The sequence below is a fragment of the Gavia stellata genome, chromosome 25 (genome assembly GCF_030936135.1).
Source record: "Gavia stellata isolate bGavSte3 chromosome 25, bGavSte3.hap2, whole genome shotgun sequence".
Classification (NCBI taxonomy): Eukaryota; Metazoa; Chordata; class Aves; order Gaviiformes; family Gaviidae; genus Gavia; species Gavia stellata.
This window is the reverse complement of record NC_082618.1, coordinates 1335420-1351409: the sequence shown is the minus strand read 5'-3', so window position 1 is coordinate 1351409 and position 15990 is coordinate 1335420. Positions and strand designations below refer to the sequence as shown.

General features: G+C 45.0%; 1 protein-coding gene across 1 annotated transcript in view; it reads right to left on the bottom strand.

Moving 5' to 3' along the window:
- LOC104250719 (S-adenosyl-L-methionine-dependent tRNA 4-demethylwyosine synthase TYW1) overlaps positions 1-15990 on the bottom strand; it is a 113870-nt gene that overhangs the window by 50543 nt on the left and 47337 nt on the right. The window contains exons 11-13 of the mRNA XM_059829496.1: positions 15521-15630; positions 9044-9221; positions 5083-5218 (exon numbers count right to left, since the gene is read on the bottom strand). Coding sequence (XP_059685479.1) covers positions 5083-5218; positions 9044-9221; positions 15521-15630 — 424 coding nt within the window. The remainder of the gene's footprint in view (positions 1-5082; positions 5219-9043; positions 9222-15520; positions 15631-15990) is intronic.

Genomic DNA, 15990 nt, shown 5'->3' with positions numbered 1-15990 from the left:
CCAGAAAGTGCCAATAAGCTGTTTCTTTTGCTTTTTGTGACCCTCGTGGAAGGACAGGAAGGATAAGGTTCTGCTTCATCATCAGTTCCTGCAATGCCATAACATCTATTAACCTGAAGGGTTTTTTCCCCTGTTTGTTTTGTGCATGGCTCCAATCTGTTTAAGAGAACATTGGCACCTGCCCTCTGAAAGTTAAAGCACTTCAGCAATGCCTACTTGGTCTCTGGCAGCACAGCAAGTACTGTAAGGTACAGAGTATCAAGCAGATTGGACAAGATTTATCATGATTAAGTCAAGAAGATACAGACAGAAGAGGTGATGCCACATCAAGGTTGGAAGCATGCTCCTCAGAGTACATGAGCAACACCAGCAACCTTTTTCCCCAGCGCTCATCAAGCTCATGAACATCCATGGACAAGCAGCCGCTTGCTTCAAGAGTTGTCTTACGCTCTCAACAGGTGGAAAAAAGCATGATCAGAGGTGTTGCCATGTAAGTGTTTGCTCAGTAAAAAGCTGGCTGGAGAGCCAAGCCCAGAGAGTTGTGGTGAATGGAGTGAAATCCAGCTGGCAGCCAGTTACAAGCAGGTGTTCCCCAGGGCTCAGTTTTGGGGCCAGTCTTGTTTAGTATCTTTATTGATGATCTGGATGAGGGGATCGAGTGCACCCTCAGTAAGTTTGCAGACGACACCAAGTTGGGTGGGAGTGTTGATCTGCTGGAGGGCAGGAAGGCTCTGCAGAGGGATCTGGACAGGCTGGATCGATGGGCCCAGGCCAATTGGATGAGGTTCAACAAGGCCCAGTGCCGGGTCCTGCACTTGGGTCACAACAACCCCAGGCAACGCTACAGACTGGGGGACTAGTGGCTGGAAAGCTGCCCCGCAGAAAAGGACCTGGGGGTGTTGGTCGACAGCTGGCTGAATATGAGCCAGCAGTGTGCCCAGGTGGCCAAGAAGGCCAACGGCATCCTGGCCTGTATCAGAAATGGTGTGGCCAGCGGGAGTAGGGAGGGGATCGTGCCCCTGTACTCGGCGCTGGTGAGGCCGCACCTCGAATGCCGTGTTCAGTTTTGGGCCCCTCACTCCAAGAAGGACACTGAGGTGCTGGAGCGTGTCCAGAGAAGGGCGACGGAGCTGGTGAGGGGTCTGGAGCACAAGTCTGATGAGGAGCAGCTGAGGGAGCTGGGGGTTGTTCACTCTGGAGAAGAGGAGGCTGAGGGGAGACCTCATCGCTCTCTACAACTGCCTGAAAGGGGGTTGTGGGGAGGTGGGTGTTGGTCTCTTCTCCCAAGTGACAAGGGATAGGACAAGAGGAAATGGCCTCAAGTTGCGCCAGGGGAGGTTCAGGCTGGATATTAGGAAAAATGCCTTTCCTGAGAGAGAGTGGTGAAGCACTGGCAGAGGCTGCCCAGGGAGGTGGTGGAGTCACCATCCCTGGAGGGGTTCAAGGAACATGTAGACATGGCACTGTGGGACATGGTTTAGTGGGCATGGCGGGGTTGGGGTGATGGTTGGGCTTGATAATGTTACAGGTCCAACCTTAGTGATTCTGTAATTTTGAACCACAAACGGGGCATGTTCTGCTGGTACATCCATCACCATCTTTCCTCATTATTTTCAAAGTGCTTGGGTATGAATCTGTAAGCACTGTCGCCACACTGGGTTACTGCATCCCCACTTCATTTATTAGCAACTCAGTGGGGGATTCCCTTTTTTCCCCTCAGTCAACATTGCTATCACTTGGGAAAAACACTTGGTGATTTATGGACAACAAGAACAACAGTTTTCAAAGTTTCTCAACCTACAGAACGTGGTCTAGTAACAGAGGGAAACAGAGCATAAAGTCAAAACACAAATGGACCACAAGTCTGACTGCTGGTGGACAAGAGCTCACAGAGCATTGGTTCCTTATTTTCTTGTTCAGACAGCACATCTTTGGTTAATGGTATTTTTGAAAAAAGCATCAACTTGATCATAAAACTTCAAGGGATGGAAAATCTACCTCCTCCCTCCTGAGCTTCTGGACCCTCATTATTAATTTGTACCTCATTTCTCATTTGGATATAGCACTATGAAGCAGCAATGGCTGGAAGAAATGCCTTTCAGCCACTGGAACAGAGATTTCTCATCCTTATGATGACAATAAGGATTCACATCCTTAGTGCTCCCTCCAAGCGCTTGACTATCAAGTCAAGTCACCTCTCAATCATTCTTATGAACTCAAGGCTGTCAGAGGACAAGAGTACAAGACTTCTCAGACGTGACATTTGGAAAGGGCACATTCTAAATTGCACATGTTAATGTCTTTCTTTTTCCTCTCAATTTAATTTGGAGGGCAGAAGACACATGACAAGAAACAAATGGAGCCTTCTGGGAGTCTACCTGCTGTTTAACAACTCCTCTCACAAAAAACATTCTCAGCATGGAAAATTTAACACCTCAATGATCACTTCAATGAGAACCACTCTAGAAAGGATGAAACTTGCTCCAAATAGTAGTGGACAAAGAGAGTGCTTCTTGCTGTTTGCTGCAGAAAGAAATATCACAAAAGATTTTTATCTTTTATTCCTAAACTTCCTTTGAAAATGCTGTAGCAATTAATCACAAACATGCTGTATGATGCTGTCAAATCATACCAGGAATAATTCATTATTAAATTCACTCCTTTATTAAGTGCTCAAGAACTTTGTGCAGAACTTCAGTTAAAACCACAAAATCCATTATCAGTATAACTGCCTCACTAAGACAACAGATTTGCAACCCACCTCTTTGCCCAGGGCCTTCCATTTCTATTTTTAACAAGAATCAGCCTGCTTTTTGATGGCAGGGAAGAGAAGAGCCAAGGAGGACATCCTCACTCCTCTCTCACCTAGGGCCATGTCCTCTCCTCTTCCTTTCTCCCACTCAGCTGTTCGGATGATCAACATTTTTGCAGCAGGACCTGTCTCTCACTACCCATCCCTGCAGCACCGAGCCCCGGGGACAGCCAGCAGACACACAAGCAAGCAGGGTAACTCTGCAGCAACAGCTCTTGCCAAACAACACAATGACAATCACAGCAAGGTACAACTTGCATTTTTAAAAACTCCCTTCGCCCATTTTTATTTTTTAAATGTACATAGATCAAACCTATCCATGATTCTTATTAGCAGTGACTCATATCAGCTGCGATGCCAGCTTGTCTCAGGAGACTTGAGTAAGCCTGCATGGTTTGTCAGGCAGCATGAAAATATGGGACTTGTATTTTGTTTCCAGATATATTAGCATCACTTTCCCAACACAATGCATCAGCAGTTCCCCACCTATTCTGAAACAGGAGCTGCATTTCTCAAGAATCAGCAGATGCATTAGCTTTCACCAACTTTCATTCACCACAGTCCTACAGAATGGTGCTTAACATCACACGTGAACACCAAACAACGTGCTCAGAAGGCAAACAGAAAGGTGCTTCTGCCCAGAAGCAGTTCAAGATAGTTTGGGGGTTCCGGAACCATGTATACCATTAAGAGGAAACACCTAACAGTAGCTTCCCCAAGATTTCTTGCTGTCCCCCACGTGTGATGATGCAATATGCAGCTGAGTAGGGGCTGGCAGAACAGTGTATTACCAACTGGAGCAACTATTAACTGGCTCTTGTGTTATCAGTGTTTCAAGGACCCTTCAAAGTGCAGTTGCTTTGAGGAGAAAATGCACCTGCTAGTTGAGCTTCTTTTTCCTCTCCTCTTCACCTTGACCAGAATATTTTTAGCTGTATGGACAGACTTGCCAATACTTTCACCTTCAATTCTTTGCAAGGAAATTCCTGACAACACACACAGCAATGAATGAACCATATCTATGCAGGGTCAAGAGAGACAGAAGGAAAGAAATGGGGGGCAAAAGCAAGTTCCCAAAAGACTTTTTCAATATTTTTGCCTTCAATATTTTAGCTTCCCTTCTTTCCACAGCTTCCTCTATTCACACAAAGAACTCAGTAAGTTTGTACCCGATTTCCATAAGCTCAGAGTTTGGCCTGAGATTTTGCTTAACAAGACCAGCCGGCACACTTGCATGCAAATAGCTTGATCAAGCTACTCACATGCCTTTGCAGAAGAAAGTGTCACTCAATTACACTGAGTCTCCCAGCTCTACTAATGTAAGCACATTTGGCAGAATATGGTCCAACATTGTCATCTCAGAAGGCAGAAAAACTCATTATTCAAATGAAACAGTCTCTCTTGTCTGTTCATCTCAGCAGGTAACATGTCAACCTCTGCCAAATCAGTAAACAGAAGTACCTGCTTCCATCAGAGCACAGCATCAGTAAATAAGAGACGGAAGACATGCTCACAAAGCACTATTCTTATTAATTCATGTGATGCTGGGACCACAAGTGCTTCATTAATTACTACAAAAACTGTTACACAGTAGACAAAGTTCTGAGCTGACAGCACCAGACATGATCCCATGGGCCTTCAGGTCACTGTTCAGCTGTCTCAGATGGACACAAAGTACTACAAAATGCCAACAGCGTAAAGGGTCACCCTTGCTATTATGCTCAGATCTACTGTTTTGGGTACACCTTCCAGAAATAACCAGATTTCTATGTAGGAGGAGGGCAGCTAGAGCTAGTAAACTCCAGCACACGCATTTTAATGTCCTTTATGTACTGCAATTTCAAGGGAAACTTTGAGAACCAGTGCTAAGTACCACATGGGGATTTATGACTCCTCCTAGGCTCCCCTGAATTTCCAGTTTTCCTTCAGCAGCCTGCCTTCAGTGTAAACGCTTCATTAGGAAATCTTCTATTAGTTTGTAATCTCTTCATCTCTCACAGCATCTTATATTCACAGCAGAGTTTACTGTCCTATTTGACACACATTCTGCTCTCCTTTTGTCATTAAATTTGTCCCCACAGGGAAAACTGATCAAACTTGGTGGACTTTATACACCTTAATGCATAAAACATATATATATGCTCCCAACACATCCAGAACCCATTCCACAGTCCATCTGAAGCCTCTCTCAAGTCTTCTACTTTTCTCCTGAGTAGGTAAGGTGTAAAAGGAAGAAAAAAATATTTAAAAATACATTCTTAAGCGGGTACCTTTTCAGACAAAGCCTTTAAACTGTCTAGAAACCTCTGCCAGAAATCCTTGAAGAGGGGTCGATCAATTCTCTTCAGGCTCTCTTTGGTGCTGGCATCCACGCTGACATACAGCTGCGTTACTGGCTCAAGGTTCCTTGGAAATAAAAAGGAGAAGGGAATTGTTGTTTTCAGACGTTACTGCTAGCTGAATTTGTGGTTTCCTACCAAGGCCCATATAAAATACAGTATCGCCGAACAAGACGCTCTGCTGGTCCAGCAGCGACAGGAACTATACAGTATTTACAGGGAAAACTATCAAAGTTCAGTGGTTCATCTCTGCCAAGTGACCATCATCTTAACAGCAAGATGTTACATCCTACTTTCAACAAATAATACACCCCAAAGCTAAGAACGTCACAGACAGCGGCCTTGGCTGACATTTTCATTGTCTTTTCCTCACTGAACTGGGACGTATTTCACTGCAGCGTAGCTGTAACACACTCAGAAAGGCTTCCCAAAGCAGGCTGCCAGGGGTTCACACAAGGCACTGAAAGGCTCTGTTTCTCCTCACTGTCCCCATGGTTAAAAACCATAAAGCTCAGCCCCTTCCCCAAGTTCTATTTGCCCATTCAATAGAAATACAGCCATAAGTCAGTCAGTTTCTACTGCTGGACACATTGAACTTACCTGACCTGCAACTGGCATCATCAGTCAAATAACTTTTTTGAAGGGAAATCAAAGCTGTTTAGAAAATAAAACCAAGCACAATCCCCCAACACGTTCTCCTTCCACTTCCAAGGCTCTTACTTCCTATAAATCCTGCAGCATAGTCTTTCTGGTCACATAATGCCTGTGAGCACAGCATCTGTGAGCCCAACACCAGTAACTTCTAAAAAGATGAAACCTCCTCTGCTGTGTGAAGAGCCTGGGTCGAGTCTAATCCCTCCCATAAAGCCCAAGGGTATAAAGGAGAAGCAGCAACAGTGCAGCCCGTTAGCAAAGGGATAACAAAGGGCATTAAGAGGAACGACCTAAAAGGAGCTCTCTTGTCACAGACACACTCACTGGCTTTGTCAGGTTTAACACACATCCATCCCTGATGGCATCTTCCACCCTGGTGTCTCCGAGGTGAAATGACAGCATCCTAATTGCACCGCGTAACTCTTTAGCTCTTAATTTTAGGACAACATTTTGCAAGCGTTTTTTGTGAGGTCTTTTAACAAGCAGGCTATAGTCCCAGCTTGATTTGGTTCTTTACAGAAGATGAGAAGAAATCAGAGACTATTATTCAGCTGCCAAACAGTGCCACCTAAAAATACCCCAAACACTCTGCCCTCCCCAAAGGTGACAAAGCAACAAGAACTGTCCAGAATGAGACCAAGCAGAGCTCTTAGCATCCAGAAAAATCCACTTAACATGAACACTCAAACAACCTATCTAAATATATTCTCTCAGAATGTATTTAGACAGAAGAAATAGCTGGGAACAAATATAACTTTTAGGTTAAAAACCTGTTCTGTAAACAAGCTTGTCTGGACCAGCAGCCCAAAGCCACAATCTCCAAAAATGACCAAATGTTCTAGGCGTAAGTGGATTGAAGTATTCTGTTTCAAAGAACATAACCAAAATCCTCTTTCTTTACTTAATGCTGCATCTGCCTAATTAAAAGGGGCCCCACTGAAGATGGAGCAAGTGTTTTTCAAAACATGAGCTGAAAAAAAATCATCTCTTCTCTGAGGATCTCAGTCCTAAGGACAGGGAAGAGCCAGACTCACTGTTACACTGGAAAAAATTAAGGTATTAGAAGAGATCCCAGGGAGGGATTTCTGCCCCACATTGCTCCAAAACAGAGCTGTTCACAGGGCTCTGCCATGGCTGGCACTGGAGCCAGGACAACCTCATGCATGTTCTGCCAAAGGGGAACAAGGAGAGAGGGCAGTCATGGGTCCAGCCAACACCAGGGAGAAGCAGAGCACAAATTGAAGTTCCCGGAACACAGCTACATTTCATAATTAGCAGGAAATTTAGTTGCATGGTACTAGGATGGATTTTCCTACGTTCCTCCTCAATTTTCAGTTTTAATTTCCAAGCTAGCTTAGACAGCTGAGATCACATCCAGGAGATCCAATTCACAGCATTTACCACATATGAACTTGGGCAGAAGTCACAACCAAGTAGCATAGCACAACTCAAGAGCGATAAATTGACTTCAGGCCACCAGCCATGAGGCGGTTTCACAAGCCAGACAGGACACAGCCTAGTCAATGATACAAAGAACAGAAATATCAATGTAATAAAAATAAGCATTTGCTTATGAGCAATAATAAGCATCTACACATTATTATTATCGATGCTTATAAATGCAAACATACACAAGGGTTCTTGTTCACAGCCACTCATCAGAAGCAAGAGGAGGAAGAGGACAAGAGCCAGGTAACTGTTCGATACCAGCTCATGTGCTGTAAAACCTCCATCACTTTATGAAAACATGTGTGAGCCTGGAGGCAGATGAAGCTGCAGTCCAAATACAAAAGGAGGAAGAGGAGAGGAGGGAGGAAGGCACAGGCAGCACCACGCTGGAGACCCAGCCAGCGGGTCCCTCTAAACCCAGCAAACACCCCAGGCCACGCTCCCCATTTGCATGCTGGATGCCAGAGGTCGTGCTGCCTGGTTTAGGACTAACTTTTAGACCACAGCTCCCGACTGCTGACAACAGAAAAGCGAGCTTGGTGCATACTTCAAGTCCCATATTAAGCAAATCATTTGCTTTGATGAGCCTAAGATCAGTTGCAATTTAAGACAGCAAGACTAGCATTTTATCACTTTCTTTTTTGTTTCTTTTTAAAAACATTTAGCAGATCCTAAGAAATGCAGCTTCAAAATATAGCGTGTGCTCTCTTTTTAAAATGCTATTTTTGGGAAAGAGCAATTTCTGTCTATCAGGCACATAATACATGACTTAAAGTAACTTGATTACACAATTATTCAATCATTTGGAATGCCTTTGTAGTGTATAATTACTCACTCAAAAATTGCATGCCCTCCCCTCTCACTGCCATATTCAGACCACGAGAAGGAAGCGAAAAGGAAGCTCTAGCAGTAAGTGCTAACACGGAGAGGCATTGAGCTGAAATGACAAGCTGAGTGACATACCAAAACCACCCTGCGTACAGCTCCGCTAACGCGTTAATGTAACTCCAGGGTTGGACTTTGTCACTGTTACTAGCTGACGGTATTCTGATGAGTTCCCGGCCACTTTACAGCTTGCACTGTGTGCTGCATTTCCTTGCTAGATCGCTTCAGACTTCGTTAAAAGCAGCCTGGGTGCTCAAGAACATCAGAAACAGGAATTCTTTGCATTTGTAAAGACTCTTTCATCGGAGTTCATTAAAACACTGTGAATGTTTAGCTCAAGTCCCTTTGAGAGGGAGGTTAAAATCTACTGATCCCATTTTTGCAGATGAGTGTGCGCTTTCCCCCTGTTCTTATCCTGCACTCTGCGTCCTGCTGGAGATGCTGTGCTGTACAGATCTTTGGTTTGAGCCATTACGCCCGGTCTGATGGAAGTTACAGCAAAGATCAGGCTGCAAGAGAAGCACACGAACCTAAAAGGCAATTTATGAGTTCAGTCTCCTGCTCTAGCTGCCGGAAACACTCACACCAGTTATCCATGTCCCCAAGCACAAAACGCAGCTCGCTGTTCTCCTTCCCTCGCACCTCTGGGAGGTACTATATTGCATTCTCTTCACTTTCAGAAGTAATCACACTTTAAGAGATACAGAAAAGAAAATCAAACTGGGGGAGAGAAAGAGGCAAGAAAGAGAACGGGGAGATTAAGGTTAAAATCAAATAGATGCCAAATGGGCTTTTTCATTGTCAGTGCTCATGCAGAGCTGACTCTGATGAACGATAAAATGGAATTAAAACGCAGGTCAGCACTCAAATGTTTTAGTAGGGAGATATTTTGTCCAACTCTTACCTAATCTCATCTGGGAACTGTGCATTTGTAACCAGGAAACTAGAGATGTTGTGCTGGTGCAGGAGCTTCACGAAGCGGTTGATCTCCGGGTACATGATGGGCTCTCCCACCAGCGAGAGTGCGCAGTGCTTTGCTGTCATCGCTTCCTCAAAGCGATCTGCTTTTACTCCTGACACGCCTGCAAAAACAGGGAAAATAGGCTTAAATCAATTAAGCCCCCCCACCCCCCACACACATCCATATCTAAAATACACCCTGGCACTCAGAAGACCGAGCAAAACCAGCTGGAGCCCTCCTGAACCAGAGGGGACACCAGGCCACAGGCCAGTGCCCACCAAGCCAGCTCTGCAGGAACGCACAAAACAGCGTACGCCCAGACACGCGGAGCTCAGGGCCTCATGTGCCCTGTTTACTAGAAAACTGCTTGCAGGAGTTATGTTCAAGTCAAGCTTTCCCCTGCTAAGGCCTCAATGATGCTGCCTGAATGCCGAGACGCAAGAAACGCAAGACCCAGTTCAATGCCACTTCAAGTAGGCATCTTAAGAAAAGAAAACCAGGTTACATCTGTCCCCATTGCTCCCCCGCTGCGGTCCCCAGCCCCATGAAGACCAGCACCCCAGAGGAGCTGGGCACACCTCGCCAAGCAGAGCACCAACAACCAGCTCTGAATCCATATGGCAACCACACGACATGCAACTCCACAAAGGATGCATTCAGAAAGAAAACCCAACGCATGACACAGTCCTGAACAGCGAGAGACATTTCAGAAGGAAAACACAAGGAGCTCAAATGTAGCGTCCACGTGAAAATGCTATCTGCAGGTTTAACTGATCTTGGTCACATTTGTTATACCCACAGCAGGGCAGGGGAGAGGTGAATACTCCTCCAGCCCATCCATAACCAACCAAGTCCTCAGGACGCTGTATGAAATCATCTGACTACAAACAAGCTTTTGTTCCAAATATGTCACTTCACATTTCCTTGACGTGCCTTGATGTACTCGAATAGTATCTGAGGTTTTGGATTGGGGGTTGGTCTGTTTTTAAAAAAAAAAACAGAGACTTGAGTTTGAAACCAGGTCCTCAGCTCACCTCTCGTTGCCTAGACGCTGGAGCTCAAGCAGTACAGAAAATTACATGCTATGCTGCAAAGCCAAGATAAAAAGAGGTGTTCGTGGATGTTGCTTCAGCCTCACGTAGAAAAGCTGGTTTGCGATCAGAGCAAAGCTTAGTGCATTTTAAACCAGCCAGGCTCAGTCCTGAATAAGTGACGGGACTAATGGTTATTCCACAGAAACTTGACACTACCAAATGAGAACTTTATTTGAAAAGAAAGAAGCATCTCAACCACAGACTGAGATTAAAGGACTAACTTTTGTATTCCTAAAGCTACTGGAAGTCATTTTTTGGAATTAACTAATTTCTCTCTCCCAGCACCTTGCAACTGGACTACAATAATTACTGTGCCAGCTTTATAGGCAGACAGAAAAAAATTCCAACATCACTTAAAGTTTGAGAGTAACTTTCTCAAAAGAGTTTACAGCAAATCTGGCATATAGTAAATACACTCCAGAGGAGGGTAGAGGTTTTGTATGCAGTCATTTGACCACATAAATCACAAGCTAGACAGGGATAAACTAAACAGGATTAGTGGGCATTCCAGGGAGCACATGAACTCTCCTGCACTTTTGGCTGCCATACCACTACAGCACTCAACCTCTGCTCCTGCAGATGAGCCTCCTTCTGTCTTCAGTCAATGAACTTCAAAGTCAGAGCCTGGGCAGATTTTGTATGGCATGCAGCAGGTCTAACGCAGGTGCAGGAGCTTGGAGCCGTAAGAACTAGCAAAGCCTCTGCAAGAGGCAGTGGCACACAGCTTTCAGCTCCTGCCGAGCTCAGATCTCAGCAGAACATGCAGCCAAGCCTCCTCTGATCAGCACATCTCCTTTGAGAAGCTGATTCCAGCTGCTCTCCTACGGGTGCACTTTAATTTGGGAAAGAAAAGCATCATCTGGCACGTCACCCTAGAGAGGCTGGTTGTTGACTTCAGGTACCCCTCTGCAAGTACCTGTACACCAGTCATAAGTGCCTGGGGAGACAAGGAACCTATTTTACCCACTCTTACAGCATGACAAACAGGTAGTCTTAGGATTTCCTAGTTTGGGTCATGCATTTTTGTTTGGTTTTTCATTTTTCCCCAAGTTGAACCAGGGCTGTATTATCAGAGACTCCCACTCTCCAATTTTTGAATTATGTTTCCATTCTGTGTGTGCCCTTCACAAGGGCACAGAGATTTATTAGTCACTACCTAGAAAACGTATCCATCAAATAAACTGCTTCACACCTTCCCACCGTAGCTCCCTATCAGTCAGATGTCTCTTCATCAGTTACTCTAAAAGAGAATTATGTGACATTAACTAACATCTATGGTTTTCAAAAACAGTACAAACTATGGAAACAATAGAAGAGAAGATGACTTATCATCTCTAAAAGCATGCACAGGGACTTGTACAGGATAAAGAGCTGTCCTCCAGGGTATCCTATAGGATAGAGAGTCCCCAAGAATTCTTCTGTTCCTTCAAAGAGGAGCTCACTTTTACCACAATGCATGGAATTAACAAAGCATCAGATTAGCTCACCGTTTCCTTTGGTGTAGGGAGATGTCTGTATGTGTGTACCTGAATGCAAAGCTGTGGTACTGGTACTAGAAAGAGCATCAACTTATTCAAATAGCTTTGGGTATTATCTGAGCAGCATTACTAGATACTCAAGAGCCTTGAGGGCTCGCTAGCTAGGACATTTTCCCCATGCTTTTCTTTGGTAGCCCGAGTAGTTTGGTCTGTTCTACGTTGGGGGTCAGTGTTCAAACATCTCAGCAGACATGGGCAGCACCCTCCTGGAAACTCATCTGGAGTCCCCATGCCTGCCCAGCCAGCGCTGCAGAGCCCAGCTGCAACCCGTCCTCCCTCTTCAACAAAGCAATCTAGTCCATCTCACTGCTCAAGCCTTGGGGTGGTTTGTGGGATTTTGATTTTTTTTTCCCCCTTTTAAAAATGAATCAAAATAAAATCCGACCTACTATTTGGGGAGTGCTGCTAAGTTTGCTGGAAGAAGACAGTCCTGTTTTCTGCCTGAAGCACTTCCAACGTGGACAGAGCACAGCTCTGCCATGGCATGCAGGGAACTTTTGTCCTGCAAGACACTGTGCATCTTAACACTGCGGTGAGCTGAAGCCAGGGAGAGTTTCAACTCAATTTTGCTTTCACTGATTCTATTCTAACAATATTTTCACATGCACCTCAGGGAAGTGACAATGTAAAATTCACAAAACATAACAGCGAGCTACTGAGCCTTTCTTACTGATTTTTCTTCTCCTTAATAAACCTTTTGCTTTTAGGCTCCCAAGACAGGAAGCATGTTGCCATCTATCACTCTGAAAAAGTAACACATCTCTTTTTTCCACTTTGCAGCACAGTTCTAGTCCAGAGCCTTTTTTTAGTCTTTCTCCTTTCACAGTTCCAGGTCAAGGGTAACTGTGCTGAGGATGCACATGCAATTGTTTCAGGGAATATTTTCCATTAAACAAATTTGTAAATAAGCTCCAGAAAGAGAGAACTAGGATGCCCTTACAGGCCTCTCAACACTGTAGGAATATTTTCAGATGCTGCCAAGTCCATCTATAATCTTTCCCTCTCCCCAACCCTTTTTGGGAAGATACCGGGGGTAGTAAGGGGAGGAGAGGGTTATTCCTTAGTCTGAAGTTGGGTTTAAACAGACTCCTGTGCTCAGCTTTCAGAAGAGGGTAGGGCTTTCGAGCATCTGGAAAATAACTTTTGCTTTTCCCCTTTCTTTAGTGCAAACACCACACATTTCTGCCATACAGGGGCAACACTTCCATCACACTGCACCAGTACTGCACACCTCGAGGGCAATCCCTGTGTTCACAAGTATACCCTCGATACTCCATCAGCAACCGCATGCAAATCTAGTCATCACTTTAAACAATGTGTGGCTTCTTCCTAAGCAAATATAAACAACTATTCTGAGTCAAGTCTTGCCTTATAAAAAGGAGGGGGGTTGTTATTGTTATTCTGGGACAAAAGTCACAGAACTACTAGTTAGGAGGGGCTCCTGCAGGGCTCTAGTCCAGCCTCCTGCTCAGAGAGGACAATTGCCAACACTGGACCATTGTGAGAATGGCTCTACTTAAAAGACTGGAAAGCCTTCAACACTGGAGAGTCCCCCACCTCTCTGGGCACCACCTTGGCTGAACAAGCTTATTTTGATGTCTAACTTGAACCTCCCAAACAGAAACCCAAGTCTGTTGTCCCTTGTTCTACCATGGCAGGTGGGTCTCCCAGCATGGACCAACATGGGGTTGTAATGCTCTCATACAGAACCTTCCAAGTCTTGCTGAATTCCACATGCAATAATCATGTTTCTCAAGGTCCCACTGAAGTAAAGCTATGCTAAGTGTGCCTGCCACCCTCCCTAAATTAGTATCACCTGCAAAGGTTGCTGAGGGTGTATTCAGTATTATCATCCCCATCATCTGTTGGTGGAGATGTTGTACAACATAGGTTCCTGGATCAAGCCCTGAAGCACCCTGCTTGTTATCAGCCACCAAACTGACCTCGAGCTATTGATCACAATCCTTTCAGCATGCCCAGCCACATTTCAACTCATTTAAGAGCCTGGCTATCCAGAACAGACTGAATAAAAGAGTAGACTTTTAGAAGTGCTCAGTACCTTAAGCTTTGAACATGAATACTCTCGTTTATAGCTGTAACAGTCTCCTATGGTTGTTATAGCCTTCCAGACAAAATTTGACATCCCACATGCTCTTCACTCATGCAAACCACCTGTACCCAAACTCCTGCTGTGCTGGCACTGCATCCCACCAGCTGAGTTAACAGGCAGCCATGAAACCCTGCCACAGCTCTGGCCCAGCCAGTCAGGCAGCACTGCTGCAGGCATCCTGCCTTAACTCAGCACTCCCCACTCTGCCTACATGGCTGCTGTACAAAAGAAACACCAAGGCTGAGGAGCGAGACCTGCACTTCCTTACAGGCTGCCCTGCCTCAAGCACTGACAGCTGTGCTTTGCTTAGTCTGAAGGAAGACGCACTACTGACGCCAACTACCTCCTCCACCGACTCCTCTCATCTCACCACCTCTTCCGAGGAAAGCTTCCCCTACCAAATTAACATCATTTTTCCCTATCCTGCTACAGCACCTTCACTGCTTTGCCCTGGACGAGCTTCAGAGCTGTGATCCAGTCCACTGGACCACATCTGTGCAACAGGCAGAGTGCAGCCAGGTCTGGTTATTCTGGCCGCTCTCTACCCAGTTCAGCATGGGAGCTCCTAGGGAGCTGGCTTCCCTGGAGCTGCTGGTCTGAGAGTGAAAGATGATTCAAACCAGCCACTTGATGAAAATGAAGCTCAGGAGGCCCTAACTTGAGTTATTTTTCCGCCTATTATATAACTCCAGTGAATGAGACAGAGCAACTCCACTCTGCTGACAGAAGTTTTTTTGCCTGTCATATTTTTAATCCATTGGGTTCTCTCTGTGCACAGCCAACATAAACAAAGGGGTTCCCAAAATGACAGCCAAGACTAAGGCTCATCTTGCACATTTTATGGATGCTTCATTCCACTCGCGCTGCTCACACAGCCTCCACTGTCAGTTAGGAATAGCAGAGTCCTAGACCTGCCCTGCCAAGCTGGCCAGCCCTCCCAGCACACAAAGCTGACCTTAGCAAAGTAACCAACTTTATCACGTTTGGGAAGAATGAAAAAACCCCAACCATCTATATATACAGATACGTAATGAATAAATAACAAACTTGCAAGGAGTTCCTATGGGAAGCAAAACACAGTACTTTTCAGAAGTGCTGTGGAACTGCAGCTTCAGTCACAAAACAGATGTACTGCATAACTCCTGAAAATAATACCCCGAATGCTACTGCTCACTCATTAATGAGAAAAATGCAATCTAGAAGTTTCAGAGCTAACACAAAAGCTCCCAGAAGATTAAGCCTGGGCAGTATATTTCTTACCAGATTAGAGACTGATTCCTTTTGCCTTGTTCCTGCCCTCGCTTTTACATAAGAATCAAGATTCCTCATCATCCAGGCCAGCTTTAACCACTGCGGAAACCTCCGTGCACACTGAGGAGAAGGATATGACAACTACCACGGTGCACAAGAGGCAATTCCACTCTATTCCCTCAAGGCAGCAGCAGATACCCAATGGCTGATTCATGTTCTAATGTCAAAAGCGAGGCAGAACATCTCAGAAAACAGTAAGTGTGCCACAAAAGCTTCTTCTCACTTACCCATCCTTCTGATATTAAAAATCTCCTACCTCCTTCACAGCATTTCAGATGACCAGAACGTTTTCATTTATGGTTTGAAGATGCTACTGCTGGTTATCTTCCAGAAGCATCATTAAGGGGGGAGAAGTGGGAGAAGTTACCTTTGAACTGCTTGATCATATTCTGATGGTTCTCAATAGCCTCCTGCAAGATCATTTCAGGTTGGTCCATCTTCCATCGCCACTCTGTGCCCACTGGATTTGTATGATGTCTGCAGGAAAAAGAGACAGAGTTATTCACTGTCATTTGTAACATACATGGAAGAACCCACTTGTCACCCTTGGGACATTGGCATTGTGTAATAATATTAAAAACAACAAGAAATTCTCAGCAATATCCTGCTTCTGACATAACTTTCAGATGTCATCTTTGAACACCATTCTCGTACCCCTCTCCTTCCAGGCTCTGGTCTCCCCAGAAGGAAAAATGGACCTTGCAGTTTAATGTAAACTTAACATACCTATTTTGAATCACAGGTTAAAAGGTTTCTAAGCTAAAATGATGCTCTGCAGCCAGAAAGACCTCTGTAAAGAAAAAAAACTGGTTCTACCTCCTCTTCTGACCACAGCTG